At 44.7% G+C, this 25,702-nt stretch overlaps 1 protein-coding gene across 1 annotated transcript; it reads right to left on the minus strand.

The window, feature by feature from the left end:
- Nucleotides 1-6,320: 6,320 nt before the first annotated feature.
- On the minus strand, nt 6,321-21,316 carry LOC134485064 (sperm motility kinase Y-like). The gene is made up of 3 exons (XM_063280869.1): nt 20,731-21,316; nt 11,996-13,588; nt 6,321-11,285 (listed from the first exon to the last, which is right to left on the minus strand). The coding sequence occupies exon 2, from the start codon at nt 13,566-13,568 to the stop codon at nt 12,039-12,041; it is 1,530 nt and encodes a 509-aa protein (XP_063136939.1). The 5' UTR covers nt 13,569-13,588; nt 20,731-21,316; the 3' UTR covers nt 6,321-11,285; nt 11,996-12,038.
- Between the last annotated feature and the right edge of the window lie 4,386 nt (nt 21,317-25,702).

Below are 25,702 nucleotides of genomic sequence, written 5' to 3' on the forward strand. Positions count from 1 at the left end.
ATGTAGTTTGAAGAAAAAGGTCAGATGAAAGAAACGAGAGGAGAAAGAATTAGTATAAGACAAAACAAACAAATATAAAAAGCCAACACTTAAGGGAAACTCCATTGAATTTCAGGACCTAGTGATCCACAAAACTCCACAACTCTCCAGAGCAAAATATTGAAAATTAAAATTAACCAACCACAAGGAATAAGGCAGTTAAATATCAGTGAATAGTAAACCTTAAACAAAGGCCGAAGAGTCAAAGTGTCACAAAGGGCAAATTTGTATCAAGACTAAGCCAATGATTGCTTGTACTCAATAAATAGAGAAACAGGAATAATGTAAAAGGATGAAACCGCAGGACATTGAAAATGGAGATAGACTGAATCATCCGACTTGACAAATGTATATAATCAAAGCAATAATATAGCATGTGAGAACATAAAAACCACCACCAAAAAATGAAACCAGCAATCCATAATAAATAAATAAATAAATAAATAAATAAATAAATAAAATCAAAACCACAATAAGAAAATAGCCAGTGGTCTTGGGAATATATGGCCTAATTCTATCTCTTAAACACAGAAAAAAAAAAAAACATACATGAGCAGGCAGCCGTCTATGTAGGCCTTTAATCTGATATTATGGGGTTGGCATATGAAATCCCTGTGAGCTACTGGTCAGCCAACACAGGTACTTGGGCAGCTGCAGGCCAGTGAGAAAGCCTGTCTTGAAAATACGGTTGATGACCTACCTGAGGAACAGTAGCTGGGCTGACTTCTGGGCTCTACATTCTCTTGCACTGAGGTACAGGTAATATAGATATAAGAAGGGGCAAAAGGGGATGGCCACGGGCGGCGTACACACACACACACACACACACACACACACACACACAGACACACACACACACACACAGAGGCACACACAGAAGCACATACAGAAATACACAAAAGTGTACTTATACTCACACAGACAAACTCTTACAAACACCCAGATTCACACAAAACCCAATCACACATGAACAGGTACACACATACTTACACACAAGCACACCAATAAAAACGCACATCACAGACACAAACATACACACAGGGACACACACATGCACAAGAAAACGTACACACATACATACACATACACACAAACAAACCTGTGAACTCACACACTCCTACATATACTGACAAACACGGGCGAAAGTGTACACACAGTCACACACAAGCAAATCTGTCAACACACATTATCCTACATACACTAATACATACACATATACACAGTACAGTAAAATCCGATACAACCACACACAGCTCACTAAATACAACCAAGTCGCAGAGAGCTCCACTCCACACCTCCTCTCAAAGCACTCAAAGAAATCCAGGCCTGGCTACAGCTTAACATCTGTTGGCTGGACCTCCTCACAGTCGCTCCTCATGAGGTCACAATAGGACCTGTCATGACATGGTTGGGAAGGGCTTCAAGGCTCTGGCTTCTGTGGGCTATGGGGAGAATTTAGGCTTTTAGAAATCAAAGCCTGTAAGATGTTTACCTCTCCTCAGTTCTCTGTTTTGAATGTTTGCTGTGTCTCCTGCGTTAAAGTCCTCATGTATATGCGCGCTGTGTCAGTTTTTCTTTGAATTCTGAATGATTAGCCTCAAACTGATGGTACAGATGTTAAAAAATGAAAAAAGACAAAGCTGTGTTTCTAAACTGACCCATCAAGATGACACTGTTCTCATAAGTCCTCAAAAAGGCTCTAGGTTATCATCAAACACCTGAGACAAAGCTGCAGGGATAGGCAGAGCACTTGCCTCCCAAGGGTGAGGATTTGAGTTTGGATCCCCAAAACCCCCATCAATGTTGGATGCATCAGCAAAGCCCACAAGCTCAGCATCTGTGCAGTGGGGAGGGGTTGGGGCTTGAAGACAGGTGGTCTGACATGCAGGTGTGAGGACCTGTCAGAGGATGGCCTCTGACAGGACATGGGGTAGTGGTATGCATGGACACCTAGGCACATAAGGGGGTATGCATACACAGGCAGACACTTCCTCTCACACAGAGGTTGGCATGATGTATAGAAAACCAAGTCCATCCAGAGTGTAGGGCTCACTTTAAATATTAAGGTCCAGTGAAGGAACAGGCATGTATAAGGACAAGGAGCTCTGTGCAACCTGGGACCAGAAGGAACAGAGTGGCTATGCTGACACAGTTGAAATAAATTCTCCATCACAGTCTGTGACAGCCAGGTCACAGGACCCAGGCAGCCGTGTTATTTGTGAGCTGCCAGTGCAGCCAGAAGCTAACTATTGAGCACTGACTGGCCCAAGCCCAGAAAGGGCCTCTGTTTCTCAGAGTGCTGGGGGCAGAGCAGTGTGTAGCGCTTTCCTTCTGAAGACTCTTCTGGGGTTTTGAGTCCCCTGTAGAGGACCCTCATGGCTGCAGACACTAAGCCTGGGAGGAAAGATCCTCATCTGTAGAGTTCATTGAAAGGCCTGAGAGCAGAAAAGGAAAGAAACAGCAAAATGTGCCACCTCTGCTCACTCTGGTTCAGCTTCTGCCTTTGCAGCTGAGCTCAGGTGCCCTGGAGTCCTCCCTAGCCTGAGTCAGTGATCTCAAGTTCAAGTCCCTACTTCCTGGTTTGTAGTATCAAACACAGCACAGTTTCAGGCAAGAAAAGCTGTGAACACCATCTAGACATTGCTGTCTACATTTGAGGGGGACTGTTGAGCCCCAAAGGGAGAAAGGGCTACAAGGTCAGGTATTACAATAATGGCCAAGGTTGGAATCCAAGTCCCAATCTCCCTTTGCTCTGGGCAGAGGGTAGGCCTGGCAATTGGTTCTTGCTGTGTACATGGGGATAATCAAAGTGTCTTATGGGATCGCTGGCACAGACCTGCCCAAGCATGGCTTAGGGAGCCTCACACCAACTCAATATTTGATGTGTTCCCAGCTTTGTCTATCGCCCTCAGCTGTGTGCCATTTTCCCTGCCTCGTGCAAGGGACTCTAAATATCTTCCTATAGAAGGCGATCAAGGAGGAGTTGCACAAGGAGAGGTGGCGCTCTGTGGGGAGGTTCACATGGGCTAACATATTAGAGGGCCACAGTCCCAGGACTGATACTGGGTGGACACTCCTCTGACATCCAACACAGAGATCTTTGACAGAGATCAAGAGAAGGCTTCTCTGAATAGCTGTGCAGAGCACCTCCGATTCATGGACTCAGGACTGACACCCATAGGATGCTTTTGAGGAGCCGATTGTGATTCAAGGGCTCATCTGCCTGGGTCCATGTGCCTCTAGAGATGAGCCCAGGACTTGGCTGTGGATGGTTATGGGGTCAGATCAGAGGATGGGAGGGGGCTTGTCCTTGGCTCCTGGGAGTAGTGCAATTTTTCTTTCCGTGCTCCTGCTTTTTTTGATTTTCTTTCCCTTGGCATAAGGAGGGACTGGAAGAAGTCTGTCTTTGGGGAGTGAGGCTGTCTGGGAAACTGCTCGCTATTCTACATTATCATGCAGCTGGGGGCTTGGGGTTGTTGGCAGGATAACCTCTGCACCATTCCAGTCTGCTTCTCTCCACTTTATCCATGCATCCCTGTCCCAGGGCTGGGAGACCTGGATACAAAAGTCCCACCTGTAGCTTCCAGTCCAGGGATGGAGTCCCTCAGTGAATGGATTCCAGATGGTTCTCTGTAAAGCAGCATCGAACAGGGTAGTTACTGAACATGTAGGTACATGGAGGAGGATACTGCACTGCACCCACCCACATTTCATATAAAACCAATCCTCATGCTCAGGTACTAATTGGTTCTATTTACAACTTTCACCATTTTTGCTACTCACTGTACTGTGAAGGGTGAATTTTTATTGTTTCACTTCTGCAAAGAGACAGAGTTTAGCATTGGAGACTCCCTATAGCCTGGCTTGAAGGGAGGCCTTAACACCCATGTGTCCTTCTAGGAAAAAGCTCTTTCATAGGATGCCTCCCTGAGTCCCAGGATGTGTGGAGGGCTCTGGGCCCTTTCCAGGGTTGACCTCAATATATTACCTGGAGCAGAGGTTTCTCTCTGATAGAACAGTACCACCCTCCTGCAAGATGTCTATGATGGTTTGTATATGCTTAGCTCAGGGAGTGGCAATATTAGGAGGCGTGGTCTTGTTAAAGTAGGTGTGTCACTGTGGGCATGGGATTTAAAACCCTTTTCCTATCCACATGCAAGCCAATTTTCCCCAAGCAGCCTTCAGATGAATATGTAGACCTCCCACTTACTCTGGCACCATGACTGCCTGGATGCTGCCATGCTCCCAGCTTGATGATACTGGACTGAGTCTCTGAACCTGCAATCCTGTGTCCATTAATGTTGTCCTCATAAGAGCTGCATTGGTCATGGTGTGTCTGTTCTCAGCAGTAAACCCCTAACTGAGACAATGTCGATGTTCCCTGCTTCAGCTTCCTGGCTATAGAAGCTTCACACATGAGCGGCATTCTCTTGGGATATGGGCCTAATAGGCTCTAGGCTGTCTGATTGATCTGAGAGTGCTAGGACATCCTGCTCCTATGGGCATTGTTACTGTTCCCATGCAATACTGTGAAAACATCAGCAGGCTCCTGCTTTCTTACCCCCCTGAACACAATGCTGCCTTTTCCAGGATTGGATCCAACAGCTCTCAGAACCTCCTCAGGAACTATGTGTTTCCCAAGGATTACCTGCACTTGCTTACACACCCCTATCCTGTGTTCTGAAAACTTTTCAAAGCCCATTCTTCTGAGACTGGTGAGTTCAGGACAGTAGTCCCAAGTGTCTTGTCCTACGCTGACAGTTCATTCTCATGAGGCATCACCTGCCCTTGACAGAGGATTTTTCCAAGGGGCATTGGATGTGCAGGAGAATTGTGTGTGCTGACTCCTGTCAGATCAGCACAGGATAGCATCAAGGCCCCATTTGCTCTTGATTTTGGAACTCATGGTCTTGGCACTGTCTTGTTGGTATTTAGGTCCCTGTCAGTCCCTAATTGAATTTTAGCATGGTAACCAAGGGCAGTTGTCTACAAAAATATTCCTAGTATGGACCACATCTTCACCGTGCCATACGTAAAGGACAACAAAACACCAGGCAGGCAGAGAACCCTCAGGGGCTGGAACTGGCATGTTCAAACACTCTGGCTTGACCTTGGCCAGCAGAGATTCAGAGAACAGCTTCTATGTAGGAAGATCTCCTTCCTCCTCTCAGAGTTTAGGACATCTAGAGGTAGGCTAAGGTGCTGGCACACATGTGAGCAGGGTCAGCACTCTGGGCTTGTTCAGTGTCAAAGCCTCCCTGCCACCCCTGTATCACAGTCACAGCAGCCCATCTCATGAGAATTCTAGGGGTGCTGATATCCTGGATGAATAATCCATGTTCTTCTGCTAGTTTCTTTGCTTCCACATGGACAACTGAGAGAAGGGATTGATTAAATGTAGGTGAGGAAGCCCTGCAAATATCTACTTGGTGTTACTAAAGACAATGGGTTCTGACTGGCAAGATCTGTGAATTAGATTTTGAAAAATGCCACCTCGGGACAGTTAGTAGGTACTCTCAGGAAAGTGCAGCATGGTGGGCACAATGGGACAGGATCCCTGAGGCTGGTGCAGTGGGACAGGGTCGTTGGGGCAGGTAAAACTGAGTAGGAACCCTGAGCCAGGAACAACCGGGCAGGGACCCTGGTTCAGTTACAACAGAGCAGGGATCCTGGGGGAGATGCAATGGGGCAGGAGTCCTGGGGAAGGGATCTTGTAGTAGTGGCCCTGTGGCATGTGCAACTGACAGGGACCCTGGGGCTGGTGCACTGTGACGTGCACCCAAGCTGGAATGTTCAGACAGGTGTATGTTTGCTTCATGCAGCTGCTGTCTGAAGTAGAGGACACTGGAACTGCCCCAGAGGGGATTTTGGGAAGTCCTTCCAAGAATCCCTCAGCTCCTAACTGAGAAACTATACATTCCGCAGATGGGCCTTTATTTAGAGGAGCAGATTCTAAGGGGGCTCCCTTCAATGAACAGCCAAAGAAAGCAGAAATGTAGAACAAGCAATTGCAGCAGCCATGTCCAAGGTGTTTAGCTCAGAAAAGTAGGACTGGAAGAAACTGATTAAGTCAAATCAATTATCTGTCTATCCATCCATCCATCCATCCATCCATCCATCCATCCATCCATCCATCCATCCATCCATCCATCCATTTCCCTGAGAGAAGTCAGCTTTTCTTTCTGAGAAGGTCAAAGCAGCGCTCCCTTGTGGTGACAATGAGGATTGCAGGCAGTGAGATAAGTGGGTATTTATTTATTTATTTATTTATTTGTTTATTTATTTATTTATTTATGTATTTACTTATTGCATGATCTGTGATAGACTGCCACTTGTGTCCAGTCCCCATCTGCATCACCTGTACAACAAACCCAGTCTCAGTGTGACACAGAAGAGGCCTAACTGGAAAGTATGTCCTCTCTCTAAGGGACACTGTACGATAACATACTCTGGACTGCAGGTCAGACAAGGCCTGTGTTTAGGAGACTTGTGGACAGATGAATGTCTGTGAGTCTGGACTTAGACTCTGTGGAGGGCTCAGGTCACCTGACTGTCCTGAAGCTTTCCACTGTGATTTATTTCCCTCCTACAGAGCCAGACACCTGAGCAACTGCATTTCCTGGTTATCCCCTAATCCTCTTACACTGTGTAGTGTGTTCAATCTCAGGGAGGGCCTGGGAATCTGAGAGACACCACTGAGCCCCCTGGGCCTGGCTGACTCAACCTGAGGCTACTCTGTGTGTCTTCATTTTGCTCACCCTCCAGAGACCTCAAAAGGCAGCAGTGAGCTTGCTGAGAGGTCAGGAACCTCCATATTGGCCCAAGAGCAACTGTCCTTCTTACAGGTTAATCCACAGAGCTTGTAATTCTGATTGGTGAGACAGTCTGGAAGAGTGAAAGATGTCACCTCCCAAAGACAAGTGCTGTGCTAGTGGACACTGAGGAACTTCAGGGATCAAACCCTTCTACATTCTTCTCCACCCTCTCTTGTTCTTCCTTGAGATGTTTCCTGCAGATCTAAAAGATCCAGGCAATCCATGACATGGTTTTGAACATTTTCTCGACATTTTATTCATTGCCTGATAACTAAGACAGGGTAAAATGTATTTATTTATTTATTTATTTATTTATTTATTTATTTATTTATTCATTCTTTCATTCATTCAATCATTCGTTATACATACGTACAGGGTAGCTGTATTTAGAAAGACCAGAGAGGGCATCAGATGTCATTAGAGACATTTGTGAGCCTCCATGTGTTTGCTGGGATTTGAACTCAGGACCTCTGGAAGAGCATTCAGTGCTCTTAGCCACTTACCAATCTTTCCATTTTCCAGGCTAACTTTTTTAGTTCCAATAATTTCTTCTTTATTCAGGTTACATCCTGATCCCAGTCACTCTCCCTCTTCCCTTCCCAGTCCCACCTTAAAATCCTTTCTACCATAATGCTCTCCCTTCTCTTAAGACAAGGGGAGAGTCCCTTGGGTACCACACCATCCCGGGACTTCTAGTCCCAGGTGGACCGAGCACATTCTGCCCCACAGATTTACAATCAGGCAGTCCGGGTATGGGAACAGATCCAATGCAGGCAACACAGACAGACAGTCCTGGATCTACTTGTCAGATGACCCACATGGAAACCAACGGCAGATAGCTAACCCGGCTCTGGGGTTGGTTGCACAGGCTCTAGCATACTCCATGGTCCAAGGTATCTGACGGTAGGGGACTTCTTGTATTGTTTTAACCCAACCAGTTTGCTTGGCACTCTCCCCCACTCTTCCACAAGACTTCCCGAGCTCCATCTGAGGATTGGCTGTGGCTTTCAGCTGCTGAGTGAAGCCTCTGGAGACAGGTGTGCTACTTTTCTGTCTGCAAGTAAATCAGAAAGAATATCATAAATAGCGTCAGAGGTTGTGTCTGTCACATGAGACAGATCTCACTTTGTGTCAGTCATTGATTGGTTGGTCCCTCAATATCTGCTTTACCTTTATCCCTGCACACTTATTGGCAAGACAGATTTCGAGTTGAAGGTTTTGTGAATGTATTGATGTCTACTTCCTCTTCTAGAAGTCTTCCTTGTTACAGGAGGTGGCCATTTCATTTTCATGCTCTGGTAAGCCTGCAAGGGAGGCTTTGTGTTGGGTCCAGTAGTTAAAAGCAAGACCTGGGAAGAGGAACTGCAGAGTTGTGATCTAGGACTTCCTGCAGCAGCCAGCTCTGGGTCCTTGGAGCCTAGGCAGGCTTTGCAGTCATAGAGCTCCATCCACTGCCCAAGTCCCATCCTGACACCTTCTCCATCTCTATTATAGACCATTGATTCTGGCATAGTCGCTCTGTCCTGGGCCCGATAGGCCATCCTACCCTGGAAGAACAGAGAGTTCAAGGACGGCCAAATTTCACTTAAGCAAACTTGTTCTCAGACAGTGTGGTTGCTCTGTCTTAGCTCTCATAACACACTTTCCTCTACATTGCCTTAGGCTGTATCCTCCAAGCATCCCACCATGCATCAGCTCCATATCCTGACGAACCTACCTTAGGGTCCCTGATAATTCCAGATACTTTAATGTTCTCCCAGGATGGACTGTGGGCTCTTGTGTGGCTCACATTGATCCTAGAAGTCCTTGGGAGCCTACATGCCATGGCATAGGATGTCTCTAAATCCGCACTGGCCTGAAGGATTCCATCTGGCACAGGATTCTCTCCCTATTGTTGAATTTTGGCACTTATGTTTTTCAGGAATGACTCTGCATGTGGTCAACACAAACTACCCTGGAAGACCAGAGAGTTCAAGGACGGCCAACTTTCACTTAAGCAAACTTTTTCACAGACTGTGTGGGTCCCATCAGCAGAGAGTAGCCTCCACATTGCAATGATGTGCAAACTTCTGCCTTTCAGCCATGATGGACTTTAGGATCTACCCTGAGGACCCTCCACAAGCCACAGGTGGGTGATGGGTAAATTGGGCATGTTATTGGGTCAGGTCTTCAGTGCAGGGCCTTAAGCTGATAGCCTTTTGGGAGGGCATATGCGTCTCTATTAAATGAACTGGTTCCACTGTTGGCCTGGACTCTGCTGTGTCTGCCGCTCATGCTCTCCTCCAAGTCTCTAACTGTCCCTAACTCTCCTTGACTGGCTGGTCAATCAGTCTTCATTCTACTCTAGAGCCATTCTACAAACATAGATCCCAGACTGTCCTCTGCCGACGTTTAACAGGGCTGATGGTTTAGTGTCCTGGGTTCCCTATGGGGTTGCAAACTCAAGTTTCTTAGGTCCCTATGTGTCTGACAAAAAGCCTTTAGAACAAGGTAGATGTGAAGAAATCAGGAAATAAACTCCTGCAGTACTTCATGTCTACCACTGGAGGGCTCTACACTTTTCTGGTCCTGGTGTGCTACTCAGCAAACCCTCTCACTGGAAGTCTCTGTGCCTGAAGCAGAGAACCTCTGCTAAACACAATGTTACCAAGAAACTGGCTGTATCTTCATGGCAGCCTGTAGAAGATTCTCCACGACCTTGAGGACCCAATTGGGAAAACTTAGGTAGGCAGGGTGTGGGAGCCACCAGGGCTGTATGGAGACCTTACCCAGAATTTAATCTCCAGCTGTGCATTCCGATTAACATGACCCACACTCCTATGAAGGTCTCTGGGTGGCTCCTGATATGAGTTGGGGGAGGGGGGAGGACAAGGAAGCTGGGTCAAGACAGAAGCACTGTCCTCACTCACTGCGTCTGGGCTTGTTCCTGCCCTAACTGGGAAGCAGGAAACAAACACCCACTCCTCATGGGACTGTCCGTGATGAGGCCAGCTGAGGATCTGAACTGTCAGCAAGAAAGACAGGAGCTGTATGTGCCACAAACCAGAGCACAGTGTCCCGCATAAGCCCATCTCTCAAATGATGCCATCTCCTCCCCAGAGTGGCTCCAGTCTGGGTTAGGAGTGGGTCATGTATTCTGAGCTCTCTGCTACTCCTGCAAACACAGCAATGGTGCCTTCTCATGCTCATCTATACTGAGCCTAGGGAGAAGCCAGAGGTCATACTCATGGGAATTCAGACTCAGTTCAATCTGCTATCCTGTAGCCCATGAGTCTGGACTCAACTTTACTGGTCAAGGCCAGTGGTTTATTTCCTGTACAAGACTTTGAGAATGTTAGTGACACATTGTATGCCCTTGGCTGGCCTTCACTCTAATAGCCCTGAGTGACCATTCCAGCCTGCACCCAGGGATTCAGATCAGCATTCCCCAGATCAGGCTCTTTGCTACCTGTTCCTATAGCTCACCTCCACTGTAGTTCATGTGTCCTGGCTGCTGCAGCTGCTCCAGAACCTACCAGATGTCTTCCCACAGAATCCTGTAGTCCCTGTGGGCTCATCCACAGACATCTCACACTCTCCCTGCTGGGAGTTAGGCTGGATGCCTGCTGTGTGGGAGCTGCCTTGCCTTGTGGAGCAGAGTCAGAAGCAGTGGAGGAGATGTTGTCTGCTGCTCTTAATGTCCTCAGTGTCCAGGGCTTGCCTGTGGTGTGGTTGTGGTCCAGCTCCAGTTAATCACTGATATAAGTTCATCCCATAGAAGCTGCGTACCCCATGAGGCACAGGGAGGACCATAACTGAGGGGGAACCATGCAATCCAGGACCCTGATGGGATCAGGGAATATTCCAGGACCCCTCTCACGCAGGATGCAAGGCTAGGAGCTCTGTGTGCCCTGACACAGGGGCATGGGACCGTGACTCCCATGAAATGCTCCTTCATACCTATTACATCATCAGCTTTGAGAAGGTCTTCCTCAGTAAGAACATTCCACACTGCTTGCCTCTGCCATCTTGCTCTCTTTTCCCGGGCTGCATGCCCTTAGGAACATTGACATGTCTTCTATGAAAATTAATATTCTGTTAAATCATTTTGATAAACAGTTCTCAGCATGATATCTGTGTCCAGAAGTAGTCATCAGCAATTCTCACGGGGACAGGGAATCAAAATCTTCCCCCTGCTCTTCGTCCTCCTCTTTCTCCTCCTCTTCCTTCTCTTCCTCCTCCTCCTCTTCTTTCTCCTCCTCTCTTCATCTTCCTCCTCCTCCTCCTACCCTCCTCGTTCTCCTCCTCCTGCTGCTGCTGTGCCTAATGCTGCTTCTGCTATTGTTGCTACTCCTGTTGCTGCTGTAGTTTCTGCTGGTGTCTTTTACATTGCCATGTGTCTGAAATCACCTACTGTTTATACTGAGGACATGAAAGAATTTCCAGATGACACTGTGAAATAGACAAGACAATTTATTCCAAGCAAAAAAGACAGTGAGGTAGAATTCTTAGCTTACCATTTGGGGCTTTGATTTGCCTTACTATATTATAACTTCTTTTTTCTACTTCTCAGTGGAGGTCTTTGAAAGAAACCATTTAGAACTACAACCTATAAAATTCAATAGATCACTAGGTCTTACGAACAAAAAAAAACAGTATGCAAAATAATATGCATGCATGCAGGTTTCTGACCATCAACTATAACCCACAAACTAGGTTGTTGATACTTATTCAATGACAAACCTTGTTAATTAGTTTTGAGGCTTAATGGAATGGGATGTTACATTTGAAAACATAAGACTCTGTTCTGCAGCACTTGTGATTGATGACTACATGTGAAAAGATCAGTAGCCCCTGGAGGAGTCCATGAGCCCATGAACCTCTTGTCCTCACCCTGTGGGAGCTATTGGCCTAAGGGGGAGCTGGAGTCCATCTGAAGGGATGGGCCAACTAGAAAACTCTGTAGAGTGTGGAACTCATCAATCCTATTGGGTCCCTGCTGGGAAGAGGAGAAATCAAGAAGAGGGAGAAGGCTTGGTGTTGGGGAAACCTCATAAAGATCTTAGAGCAGATACAAGGTAAGAATTGTGGGGAAAATGGAAACCAGAGACAGAGGAAGGACCAGCATAGAGCAAACTGAAAAGGACAAAGCACAAAGGTACCTGGGCTATGCCTGCTGCTTGTTCTCTGGACTCTCCCTGTGGCTCATTTCTGGGGGGAGATTCTGTTCTGCCCCAGGCGAGGTTTCTTTCTCCTTGGCATGCAGCAACACATCTTTATCAGGGCATTTGCTATATTCCTGGTCCACCCCTTAAAACCTCTGTGCCGGACCCTGCTGGGGATGGGCTTATCCTCAAATGGGGCTCTGTGGGAGAGTGGGTTGTCTTCTTTGATTTCCTTATTGCTACTCTTCTCAGTGAAGATGCTTGTTATTTGAATGCATGGGACACTCACGGCACATTTGTGATAGTGGTCCTGTGTAGGTGTCATCGGTAGAGGCCTGAGACGACCAGCCACAGTGGATCTTTTGCCTCCTTTTGGATGAGCATTCTGGCCATAGTGAGATACATGACCATGGGAGGATGACACCCGCAAGGTGCCAAGGACTGGCAGGCTTCCACTCCTCTTTGGTTCTAATATAAAAGCAGCAGCAGGATCAAGGCTAGGGAATGGTGCTGCAACGGGACTCACTTGCTGTGCCTGGGCTGTGCAGCCATCCCCCTGGAGAGCCTGCTTTTGTAGAAAGAAATAAGTTGCCATTTCCTCATTATATTTTCTTTGTTTTAAAGAGTGTTTTACTACAGAGGCTTGGAATCCAATGCTTTTCATGGCATCCAAAATGGCCGGGTCTGGTGTGAGGGGAAGCATTTCTTCATAGGGACCTATCAATCCGTTCCAGTGTTCTTTGAACCAAGGGTGTTTCATCGCCTTTCTTGCTGTTGGTCTAAAGTTGGGATTTACCCTCAGTAATTTACTAAGGAGGTCCTCCAGTTCTTTTGAAACCCCACAGGGAGCAGGATATACCCCTGCCACTACTTGTCTTTGCAGTTCTTGGATGATCACTGAATCAAATGGGAGCTTTCCCACTACCATACAGTACAAGACCACTCCTATAATCCACATATCATTCTTCGGCCCGTCATACCGATGGCCAAGGAGGAGTTCAGGGGAACCAAAGGAGTACGTGCCGCAGTGGTGGTTTAGCATTTTTCCAGGTTGAAATTGGGTGCTAAGCCCAAAGTCGATGACTTTGACCTTTTTGTTTTTATCAATCATTATATTGTCCAGTTTGAGGTCTCGGTGAACAATCCCCTTTCCATGGCAGTAGCTCACTGCTGACAATATCTGTTCAAATATTTGCCGGGCCTCATCCTCCTCTATGTGCCCTGACTCTCTGATGTACTGGTAGAGTTCTTGGCCTTCCACCAGCTCCATTATGAGGTATATTCTCGTTTCCTTTTCAATAACTTGTATGAGAGACACTATGTTGGGGTGGTTGATCTTTCTCATTATGTTTGCTTCCATCATGGCTGGCTGGAACCACTGCTTGTCCTTTCGCAGAACTTTGACAGCCACCGGGGTTCCTGTGAGCCGGTGGTGGGCCAGGAGGACTTTGGCGTTGCCCCCTTGCCCAATTGTCCCCAATACTTGGTATTGGGAATGGAAGTTGCCCTCCTCAGAGATACTGGGCTCGGGTGTAGGGGTTGGTAACTCCTCCTCAGTCTCTGTAGGCATTTTATCAGTACTAATGCTACCTAAAAATAACAAAAATGGAATCAAATAATGAAAAAGATGGAGCAATATAGGAGCTAAAATTACACTTGTGGTACCTAAAAGAAACAAACAAAAGAAAAAGAAAAAAAACAAACAAAGACAAAGTAAAAACTAGACTAGAAAAATAGAGCAAAATTATGAAAAAGTTAAGGGGAAAATATGAAGAGTCATAAGTAAAAGCCACCCAAATAACCAACCCCAAAAGAGAAAGCCAAGAGCACACACATACTAAATGCAATGATGAAAATAAAAATCGTCATACTACAATAGGATTGGGCGGCCAAAGATGGTCAATACTATGAATAGATGTTCATTGAAGAAAAAAAAAACAGATGAAAGAAACGAGAGGAGAAAGAATTAGTATAAGACAAAACAAACAAATATAAAAAGCCAACACTTAAGGGAAAACTCCATTGAATTTCAGGACCTAGTGATCAACAAAAATCCACAACTCTCCAGAGCAAAATACTGAAAATTAAAATTAACCAACCACAAGGAATAAGGCAGTTAAATATCAGTGAACAGTGAACCTTAAACAAAGGCCGAAGAGTCAAAGTGTCACAAAGGGCAAATTTGTATCAAGTCTAAGCCAATGATTGCTTGTACTCAATAAATAGAGAAACAGGAATAATGTAAAAGGATGAAACCGCAGGACATTGAAAATGGAGATAGCCAGACCCGGTGAGAGAGAGACCCAACCGCCTGGTCAGGTGGGCACTCCTGAGGCTGCAGAGCGGAAGAGACCACCAACACTGCTCACCCCTGCCCACATCCCTGGCCCAAGAGGAAACTGTATAAGGCCTCTGGGCTCCCGTGGGGGAGGGCCCAGGAGCAGCAGGACACCTGCCAGAGACACCGCCGGACCCTGAAGGAAACAGACCGGATAAACAGTTCTCTGCACCCAAATCCCGTGGGAGGGAGAGCTAAACCTTCAGAGAGGCAGACAAGCCTGGGAAACCAGAAGAGACTGCTCCCTGCACACACACCTCGGACGCCAGAGGAAAAAGCCACAGACCATCTGGAACCCTGGTGCACTGAAGCCCCCGGAAGGGGCGGCACAGGTCTTCCTGGTTGCTGCCGCTGCAGAGAGCCCCTGGGCAGCACCCCACGAGCGAACCTGATACTCGGGACCACAGGTAAGACCAAATTTTCTGCTGCAAGAAAGCTGCCTGGTGAACTCAAGACACAGGCCCACAGGAACAGCTGAAGACCTGTAGAGAGGAGAAACTACACGCCCGAAAGCAGAACACTCTGTCCCCATAACTGACTGAAAGAGAGGAAAACAGGTCTACAGCACTCCTGACACACAGGCTTATAGGACAGTCCAGCCACTGTCAGAAATAGCAGAACAAAGTAACACTAGAGATAATCTGATGGCGAGAGGCAAGCGCAGGAATCCAAGCAACAGAAACCAAGACTACATGCCATCATCGGAGCCCAATTCTCCCACCAAAACAAACATGGAATATCCAAACACACCAGAAAAGCAAGATCTAGTTTCAAAATCATATTTGATCATGATGCTGGAGGACTTCAAGAAAGACATGAAGAACTCCCTTAGAGAACAAGTAGAAGCCTACAGAGAGGAATTGCAAAAATGCCTGAAAGAATCGCAAAAATCCCTGAAAGAATTCCAGGAAAACATAAATAAACAAGTAGAAGCCCATAGAGAGGAGATACAAAAATCCCTGAAAGAATTCCAGGAAAACATAAATAAACAAGTAGAAGCCCATAGAGAGGAGACACAAAAATCCCTGAAAGAATTCCAGGAAAACACAATCAAACAGTTGAAGGAATTAAAAATGGAAATAGAAGCAATCAAGAAAGAACACATGGAAACAACCCTGGATATAGAAAACCAAAAGAAGAGACAAGGAGCTGTAGATACAAGCTTCACCAACAGAATACAAGAGATGGAAGAGAGAATCTCAGGAGCAGAAGATTCCATAGAAATCATTGACTCAACTGTCAAAGATAATGTAAAGCGGAAAAAGCTACTGGTCCAAAACATACAGGAAATCCAGGACTCAATGAGAAGATCAAACCTAAGGATAATAGGTATAGAAGAGAGTGAAGACTACCAGCTCAAAGGACCAGTAAATATCTTCAACAAAATCATAGAAGAAAACTTCCCTAACCTAAAAAAAGAGATACCCATAGACATACAAGAAGCCTACAGAACTCCAAACAGATTGGACCAGAAAAGAAACACCTCCCGTCACATAATTGTCAAAACACCAAACGCACAAAATAAAGAAAGAATATTAAAAGCAGTAAGGGAAAAAGGTCAAGTAACATATAAAGGGAGACCTATCAGAATCACACCAGACTTCTCGCCAGAAACTATGAAGGCCAGAAGATCCTGGACTGATGTTATACAGACCCTAAGAGAACACAAATGCCAGCCCAGGTTACTGTATCCAGCAAAACTCTCAATTAACATTGATGGAGAAACCAAGATATTCCATGACAAAACCAAATTTACACAATATCTTTCTACAAATCCCGCACTACAAAGGATAATAAATGGTAAAGCCCAACATAAGGAGGCAAGCTATACCCTAGAAGAAGCAAGAAACTAATCGTCTTGGCAACAAAACAAAGAGAATGAAAGCACACAAACATATCCTCACATCCAAATATGAATATAACAGAAATTAAACAGTGATGTAGACAGACTAAGAAAAGTCATGAGCCAAATGGACTTAACGGATATTTATAGAACATTCTATCCTAAAGCAAAAGGATATACCTTCTTCTCAGCTCCTCATGGTACTTTATCCAAAATTGACCATATAATTGGTCATAAACAGGCCTCAACAGGTACAGAAAGGTAGAAATAATCCCATGTGTGCTATCGGACCACCACGGCCTAAAACTGGTCTTCAATAACAATAAGGGAAGAATGCCCACATATACGTGGAAATTGAACAATGCTCTACTCAATGATAACCTGGTCAAGGAAGAAATAAAGAAAGAAATTAAAAACTTTTTAGAATTTAATGAAAATGAAGATACAACATACTCAAACTTATGGGACACAATGAAAGCTGTGCTAAGAGGAAAACTCATAGCGCTGCGTGCCTGCAGAAAGAAACAGGAAAGAGCATATGTCAGCAGCTTGACAGCACACCTAAAAGCTCTAGAACAAAAAGAAGCAAATACACACAGGAGGAGTAGAAGGCAGGAAATAATCAAACTCAGAGCTGAAATCAACCAAGTAGAAACAAAAAGGACCATAGAAAGAATCAACAGAACCAAAAGTTGGTTCTTTGAGAAAATCAACAAGATAGATAAACCCTTAGCCAGACTAACGAGAGGACACAGAGAGTGTGTCCAAATTAACAAAATCAGAAATGAAAAGGGAGACATAACTACAGATTCGGAGGAAATTCAAAAAATCATCAGATCTTAGTATAAAAACCTATATTCAACAAAATTTGAAAATCTTCAGGAAATGGACAATTTCCTAGACAGATACCAGGTATCGAGGTTAAATCAGGAACAGATAAACCAGTTAAACAACCCCATAACTCCTAAGGAAATAGAAGCAGTCATTAAAGGTCTCCCAACCAAAAAGAGCCCAGGTCCAGACGGGTTTAGTGCAGAATTCTATCAAACCTTCATAGAAGACCTCATACCAATATTATCCAAACTATTCCACAAAATTGAAACAGATGGAGCCCTACCGAATTCCTTCTACGAAGCCACAATTACTTTTATACCTAAACCACACAAAGACACAAGAAAGAAAGAGAACTTCAGACCAATTTCCCTTATGAATATCGACGCAAAAATACTCAATAAAATTCTGGCAAACCGAATTCAAGAGCACATCCAAACAATCATCCACCATGATCAAGTAGGCTTAATCCCAGGCATGCAGGGATGGTTTAATATACGGAAAACCATCAACGTGATCCATCATATAAACAAACTGAAAGAACAGAACCACATGATCATTTCATTAGATGCTGAGAAAGCATTTGACAAAATTCAACACCCCTTCATGATAAAAGTCCTGGAAAGAATAGGAATTCAAGGCCCATACCTAAACATAGTAAAAGCCATATACAGCAAACCAGTTGCTAACATTAAACTAAATGGAGAGAAACTTGAAGTAATCCCACTAAAATCAGGTACTAGACAAGGCTGCCCACTCTCTCCCTACTTATTCAATATAGTTCTTGAAGTTCTAGCCAGAGCAATCAGACAACAAAAGGAGATCAAAGGGATACAGATCGGAAAAGAAGAGGTCAAAATATCACTATTTGCAGATGACATGATAGTATATCTAAGTGATCCCAAAAGTTCCACCAGAGAACTACTAAAGCTGATAAACAACTTCAGCAAAGTGGCTGGGTATAAAATTAACTCAAATAAATCAGTAGCCTTCCTCTATACAAAAGAGAAACAAGCCGAGAAAGAAATTAGGGAAACGACACCCTTCATAATAGACCCAAATAATATGAAGTACCTCGGTGTGACTTTAACCAAGCAAGTAAAAGATCTGTACAATAAGAACTTCAAGACACTGAGGAAAGAAATTGAAGAAGACCTCAGAAGATGGAAAGATCTCCCATGCTCATGGATTGGCAGGATTGATATAGTAAAAATGGCCATTTTACCAAAAGCAATCTACAGATTCAATGCAATCCCCATCAAAATACCAATCCAATTCTTCAAAGAGTTAGACAGAACAATTTGCAAATTCATCTGGAATAACAAAAAACCCAGGATAGCTAAAGCTATCCTCAACAATAAAAGAACTTCAGGGGGAATCACTATCCCTGAACTCAAGCAGTATTACAGAGCAATAGTGATAAAAACTGCATGGTATTGGTACAGAGACAGACAGATAGACCAATGGAATAGAATTGAAGACCCAGAAATGAACCCACACACCTATGGTCACTTGATCTTTGACAAAGGAGCCAAAACCATCCAATGGAAAAAAGATAGCATTTTCAGCAAATGGTGCTGGTTCAAATGGAGGTCAACATGTAGAAGAATGCAGATCGATCCATGCTTATCACCCTGTACAAAGCTTAAGTCCAAGTGGATCAAGGACCTCCACATCAAACCAGACACACTCAAACTAATAGAAGAAAAACTAGGGAAGCATCTGGAACACATGGGCACTGGAAAAAATTTCCTGAACAAAACACCAATGGCTCATGCTCTAAGATCAAGAATCGACAAATGGGATCTCATAAAACTGCAAAGCTTCTATAAGGCAAAGGACACTGTGGTTAGGACAAAACGGCAACCAACAGATTGGGAAAAGATCTTTACCAATCCTACAACAGATAGAGGCCTTATATCCAAAATATACAAAGAACTCAAGAAATTAGAACGCAGGGAAACAAATAACCCTATTAAAAAATGGGGTTCAGAGCTAAACAAAGAATTCACAGCTGAGGAATGCCGAATGGCTGAGAAACACCTAAAGAAATGTTCAACATCTTTAGTCATAAGGGAAATGCAAATCAAAACAACCCTGAGATTTCACCTCACACCAGTGCGATTGGCTAAGATCAAAAACTCAGGTGACAGCAGATGCTGGCGAGGATGTGGAGAAAGAGGAACACTCCTCCATTGTTGGTGGGATTGCAGACTGGTAAAACCATTCTGGAAATCAGTCTGGAGGTTCCTCAGAAAATTGGACATTGAACTGCCTGAGGATCCAGCTATACCTCTCTTGGTCATATACTCAAAAGAAGCTCAACATATAAAAGAGACACGTGCTCCACTATGTTCATCGCAGCCTTATTTATAATAGCCAGAAGCTGGAAAGAACCCAGATGCCCTTCAACAGAGGAATGGATACAGAAAATGTGGTACATCTACACAATGGAATATTACTCAGCTATCAAAAACAACGAGTTTATGAAATTCGTAGGCAAATGGTTGGAACTGGAAAATATCATACTGAGTGAGCTAACCCAATCACAGAAAGACATACATGGTATGCACTCATTGATAAGTGGCTATTAGCCCAAATGCTTGAATTACCCTAGATCCCTAGAACAAACGAAACTCAAGACGGATGATCAAAATATGAATGCTTCACTCCTTCTTTAAATGAGGAAAAAGAATACCCTTGGCAGGGAAGGGAGAGGCAAAGATTAAAACAGAGACTGAAGGAACACCCATTCAGAGCCTGCCCCACATGTGGCCCATACATATACAGCCACCCAATTAGACAAGATGGATGAAGCAAAGAAGTGCAGACCGACAGGAGCCGGATGTAGATCGCTCCTAAGAGACACAGCCAGAATACAGTAAATATAGAGGCGAATGCCAGCAGCAAACCACTGAACTGAGAATAGGTCCCCTATTGAAGGAATCAGAGAAAGAACTGGAAGAGCTTGAAGGGGTTCGAGACGCCAAAAGTACAACAATGCCAAGCAACCAGAGCTTCCAGGGACTAAGCCACTACCTAAAGACTATACATGGACTGACCCTGGACTCTGACCCCATAGGTAGCAATGAATATCCTAGTAAGAGCACCAGTGGAAGGGGAAGCCCTGGGTCCTGCTAAGACTGAACCCCCAGTGAACTAGTCTATGGGGGGAGGGCGGCAATGGGGGGAGGGTTGGGAGGGGAACACCCATAAGGAAGGGGAGGGGGGAGGGGAATGTTTGCCCGGAAACCGGGAAAGGGAATAACACTCGAAATGTATATAAGAAATACTCAAGTTAATAAAAAAAAAAAAAGAAAATGGAGATAGAGTTAATCATCCGAATGCAGAACCGTAAATAATCAAAGCAGTAATATAGCATGTGAGAACATAAAAACCACTAAAAAATGAAACCAGCAATCCATAATAAATAAATAAATAAATAAATAAATAAATAAATAAATAAATAAAACAAAAAACAAAACCCCAATAAGGAAATAGCCAGTGGCGTGGCAATATGTGACCTAATTCTTTCTCTTGAAGTCATCCAAAAATCAATCAATCAAGAAATAGGCAGCCAGCCATCTCCATAGGCCTTTAAACTGATATTATGGGGTTGGCATACCAAATGCCTGGGAGCGACTGGTCAGCCAGCCCAGATACTTGGGCAGCTGCAGGCCAGTGAGAGAGCCTGTCTTGAAAATAAGGTTGAGAACCTACCTCAGGAACAGCAGCCGGGGTGACTTCTGGCCTCTACACTCTCTTGCACTGAGGTGCAGGTAATATAGATACAAGGGGCAAAAGGGGATGGGCACGTGCACACACAGACACACACACACACACACACACACATACACACACAGGCACTCACACAGGCACAGGCACACACACAGGCACACACACAGAACTACACAGAAGTGAACTTATACTCACACAAACTCTTACAAACACCCAGATTCACACAAAACACGCATACTTACACACAAGCAAAGCTGGAAAAACACACGTCAGACACATACACACATACACACAGGGATACACATACGCACAAGAAGACATACACACATACAAACACATACACACATACAAACCTGTAAAGTCACACACTCCTACATATACTGACAAACACACAGGCAAAAGTGTACACGCACTCACACACAGGCCAATCTGTCAACACACACTCTCTTACACACACTGATACATACACATATACACAGTACAGTAAAATTCGACACAACCACACACAGCTCACTAGATACAACCAAGTCACAGAGGGCTCCACTCCACACCTCCTCTCAAAGCACTCAAAGAATTCTAGGCCTGGCAACAGCTTAATATGTGTTTGCTGGGCCGCCTCACAATCGCTCCTCTTGAGGTCACAATAGGACCTGTCAAGACATGGTTGGGAAGGACTCTGAGACTGTGGCTTCTATGGGCTATGGAAAGACTTTAGGCTGTTAGAAATAAAACCCTGTAAGATGTTTAGCTGTCCATAGTTCTCTGTTTTGAATGTCTACTCTGCATCCTGCTTTAAAGTCCTCATGTATACACTCAGGGTGTCACGTTATCTTTGAATTCTGAAGGATTAGCCTCAAACTGATGGTATAGTTTTCTTTTTTTAAAGACAAAGCTGTTTCTAAACTGACACATCAAGAGGACACTGTTCTCATAAGTCCTCAGAAAGGCTCTAGGTTATCATCAAACACCAGAGACAAAGCTGCAGGACTAGGCAGAGACTTGAGTTTGAATCCCCCAAACGCCAAATGGATGCATCAGCAAAGCTCATAAGCTTTCTCTGTGGAGAAGTTAACATGGACCAACAGATTAGAGGGCCAGAGCCCCAACCCATGCTGGGTGGACACTCTCCTCTGACATCCAACACAGAGATCTTTGTACAGAGATCAGGAGAAGGCTTCTCTGAATAGCTGTGCAGAGCACCTCAGGCTCAGGGACTCAGGACTGACACCCATAGAATGCTGTAGTGGAACCCTTTGTGATTCAAGGGCTCATCTGCCTGGGTCCCTGAGCCTCTAGAGATGATCCCAGGACTGGGCTGTGGCTGCTTATGGGCTCAGACAGGGAGGTGCCAGGTGGTTTGCCCTTGGCTCCTGGGAGTAGAGCAGTTTTTCTTTCCCTGTCCCTGCTTTTTGAACTTTTCTTTCCTTGGGAAAATGGAAGGACTGGAAGAAGTCTGGCTATGGAGAGTGAGGCTGGCTGGGAAACTGCTCGCTGTTCTCCATTGTCATCATGCTGGGGGTTTGGAGTTGTTGGCAGGTTAGCCTCTCCACCATTCCAATCTGCTTCTCTCCATTTAATCCATGCATCTCTGTCTCTTCGCTTCGTGACATGGTTGCACAAGTCCTACCTGTAGCTGCCACTCCAGGGCATAAGTCCCTCAGTGAGTGAATTCCAGATGGTTCTGTCTAGAGAGAAATTGTACAGGGTCGTTGCTCATTATGTAGGAACATGGAAGAGGACACTGCATGGGATCCACACACATTTCATATAACATCAATCCACATACTCTGGTACTCATCTGTTCTATTTACACCTTTCGCGATTACTGCTATTCACTGTACTGTGAAGTGTGAATTTTTATTATGTTTCACTTCTGCAAAGGAAGAGACAGTGTTTAGCACTGGAGATCCAAAGGCCTAGCTGGAAGGAAGGCCTTGACACACAGGTGTGCTCCTGGGAAATAGCTCTTTCATAAAACACCCCGTTGAATCCCATGATGTATGGATTGCTCTATGCCCTATCTAGGGTTGACCTCAGTGTATATATATATTAACTTGAGTAATTTTTATATACATTTCCAGTATTCCCTTTCCCAGTTTCCGTGCAAACATCCCCTTCCCTCCTCCCCATCCTCCCCCCCTTGTCGCCCTCCTCCCAACAATCTAGTTCACTGGGGGTTCAGTCTTAGCAGGACCCAAGGCTTCCCCTTCCAATGGTGCTCTTACTAGGATATTCATTTTCCATGTTCCCTTCCCCAGCTTCCAGACTTTAGATGACTGGATGCCCTGACTGATTTTTACACAGGATAAAAGTCGGCTACATTTGTGTTTGATTATTAACAGTGCCTCTGGAACTAAACTCAGATCATCAGCTATTCCTTTCACCTCTGAACCATCTCAAAAGCTCACACTATATATTCTGTTCTGTCCTCAGTGTACCATGTATTGCTATAATCACCAGCATTGTTAAAGCAAGCCAAAGGAGATTTATAAAATCTTCAGATTTTGAAATTTACATTCACACAAAGCTTGTGCTACACATCATTAATCCCCCTTTCATGAGAGAGAAGGTCTCTTTACTGTCCAAACCACCCTTGTGTACAGGGTGAGTTTTAGGACAGCTTCAGTTTGTGGTAACACTCTGTCTCAAATTAAGCACACAAAAGCAACAACCCAACCACACTCACACAGAAACACATGCATGGAACACACACACACACACACACACACACACACACACACACACACACACACACCGAGCACTTTCCAGTTGCTACCCTTCCCATTCCTCAAGTTAGCATTCAGTGTAACTGTACTTTAATCTCAACTACCTCAGTCCTTCCAGTCTGTAGGCTTCTCTTAAACCCTCAGGAATTGGCAACTGACATCAGGCCGGTTTCTGCTTGCTGGTGGGGAAATTGGGTTGTGTTACTTTGTTAATCTGTACTCCCTCAGCCATCTTCCCCAGGCCCTGAGAAGATTCCATTAACCTCCTTCAGAGTACTTCAGTGTTTTTAAGTCATACTCAACAAAGTAAGAAACCATTAGGTTTGATTGCAGCATTTAGGATAGTGTTGAGTAGGTACCAGCAGAGTGTACACTGTTTATGAAGTAGGTCTGTGAGTAAGGGCTAGGTGTAATTTTATCTGCTGAGTGAGTGAGTGTTTGCTCCATATCGTTACCCATTTTGGCTTCTTTGGTATTTTTATTCCTATAGACTAAACGGTTTGAGTTTGTGTTGGCTTCTTCTGTGATTTCAGTATCCAGCACCTCTGGACTTATCCTATAAGTATGACCAGATTAACAGGGCTGTTGATTTTCCATGGAGAATCTTGTTTACATTTTTACTTAATCCACATCTTATGTTCAAGAGGAGGGAGAGCAGCTTGCTGGCTTTGCAGCAACACACATTGACCCAGAGTGAAGGTTCTCTCTGTTACTGATTCAAATTCCTGAATCATCATGACATTTTGCATGAGCTATCCTCCACTGTCTCTGGCATTTGAGTACTCCTTTCCCAGTTCGTGAATCGGTTTGGGAAGACTCAGGAGGTGTGCCCTTGCTGGAGAAAGAATGCCAGTGGGGCTGGGCTTTGAGGTTTTAGTGCTCTGCACCACTCCCTGTGCACTCTCTGCTTTGTACTTGTGATTCCAGATGTGAGTCCTCTGCTTCCTGCTCCTTCCACCGTGCCCTGTAGTCATGGAACTTAACCTATGGTAACAGGTGGTCTGTGAAATAGGATCACTAATCGCCTACATGTTTTATAGTTTGCTGTGCTCATGGCATTTCTGTCACAGAAATACAAAGGTAACTAATGCGGAAGGGGATGTAATAGAGCTGTGTGATACCTGACCATGCCAGTTTGTGCTTGTTACTTGTTTTGGAAAATATGCAAGAATTCAGAACTTTGAACTAGAAGTGGCCCAGTGCTCTAAGAAGAGTTTAATGGGGTATACTGGCAGAAGCTTGGGAGTCAGGAGTGCCAAGACCTATCCAGAATGTGGAAGCCCAGGACAAGGGGATTCAGAAGGCAATAATATTTGTAACTGGCCTGGGATAATTTGTATGATGCTTTTAGAAAAATGTGGCTTCCTTCAGCCCACATCGTAAAAACCTACCTGAGGCTAAATTAAAAAGTAATAAACAAATTTCTTCGATGAAAATTTGAAGAGAGCCCAGTATGGCCTCTGTTATACTGAGGTTATAGGACTTCAATGAAAAAGATTAAATGGGGCAAATAGAAATGCAAAATGTATAGTTTACAGAGAAAAAGACACTGGGAAGATTAATATTATAGCCAATGCCTAGGCCAGAAGAGAGCCTGCAATTACTTAGGACATTAGAACCTTAATAAGAGGCCATGTTTCCTCAGGTGATGACATCACTCAATTAACCTCGTAATCTGTGGTAGAAAGTGACTTACTTAGGGTTTTCCTGCTATTAACAGACACCATGACCAATGCAAATCTTATAAGAAGAACACTGCTTTGGGTTTGGCTTACAAGTTCAGCAGTTTGGTTCATTATCATCAAGGTGGGAGCATGGCAGCATCTAGGCAGACATGGTACAGGAGGAGCTGGGTGTTCTACATCATCATCTGAAGGCCGCTACTAGAAAACTGATTTTCATGCAGCTAGGACAAGGAACATAAGGGTCACATCAACAGTGACACACTTCCTCAATCAAGGCTACACCTATGCAATGAGGGCTCATCTGCAAATAGTCCCACTCCCTGGGCTGAGCATATTCAAATCAACACAGGAACATTAGGCATTTTCAATTCCTGAAATCACCTGTGATCAGAAGCTGCTGCTACTGTGGGTCATGGGGCCCAGGGCTTTCCAGAAATCAGGCATCTTCTCATGTACTCTCATCAGTCACTGGGAGTAAGGAAGCTCAGCAAAGGACTGCTGTGTGGGCTGAGAAAACTGAGAAAGTTTGCTTGGGAAGGTGTG

Source organism: Rattus norvegicus, chromosome 1 (genome assembly GCF_036323735.1).
Source record: "Rattus norvegicus strain BN/NHsdMcwi chromosome 1, GRCr8, whole genome shotgun sequence".
NCBI classification, from domain to species: domain Eukaryota; kingdom Metazoa; phylum Chordata; class Mammalia; order Rodentia; family Muridae; genus Rattus; species Rattus norvegicus.

Excerpts from the sequence above, each read along its gene's own strand:
- LOC134485064 (XM_063280869.1), bottom strand. The coding sequence starts at position 13,568 with ATGCCTACAGAGACTGAGGAGGAGTTACCAACCCCTACACCCGAGCCC.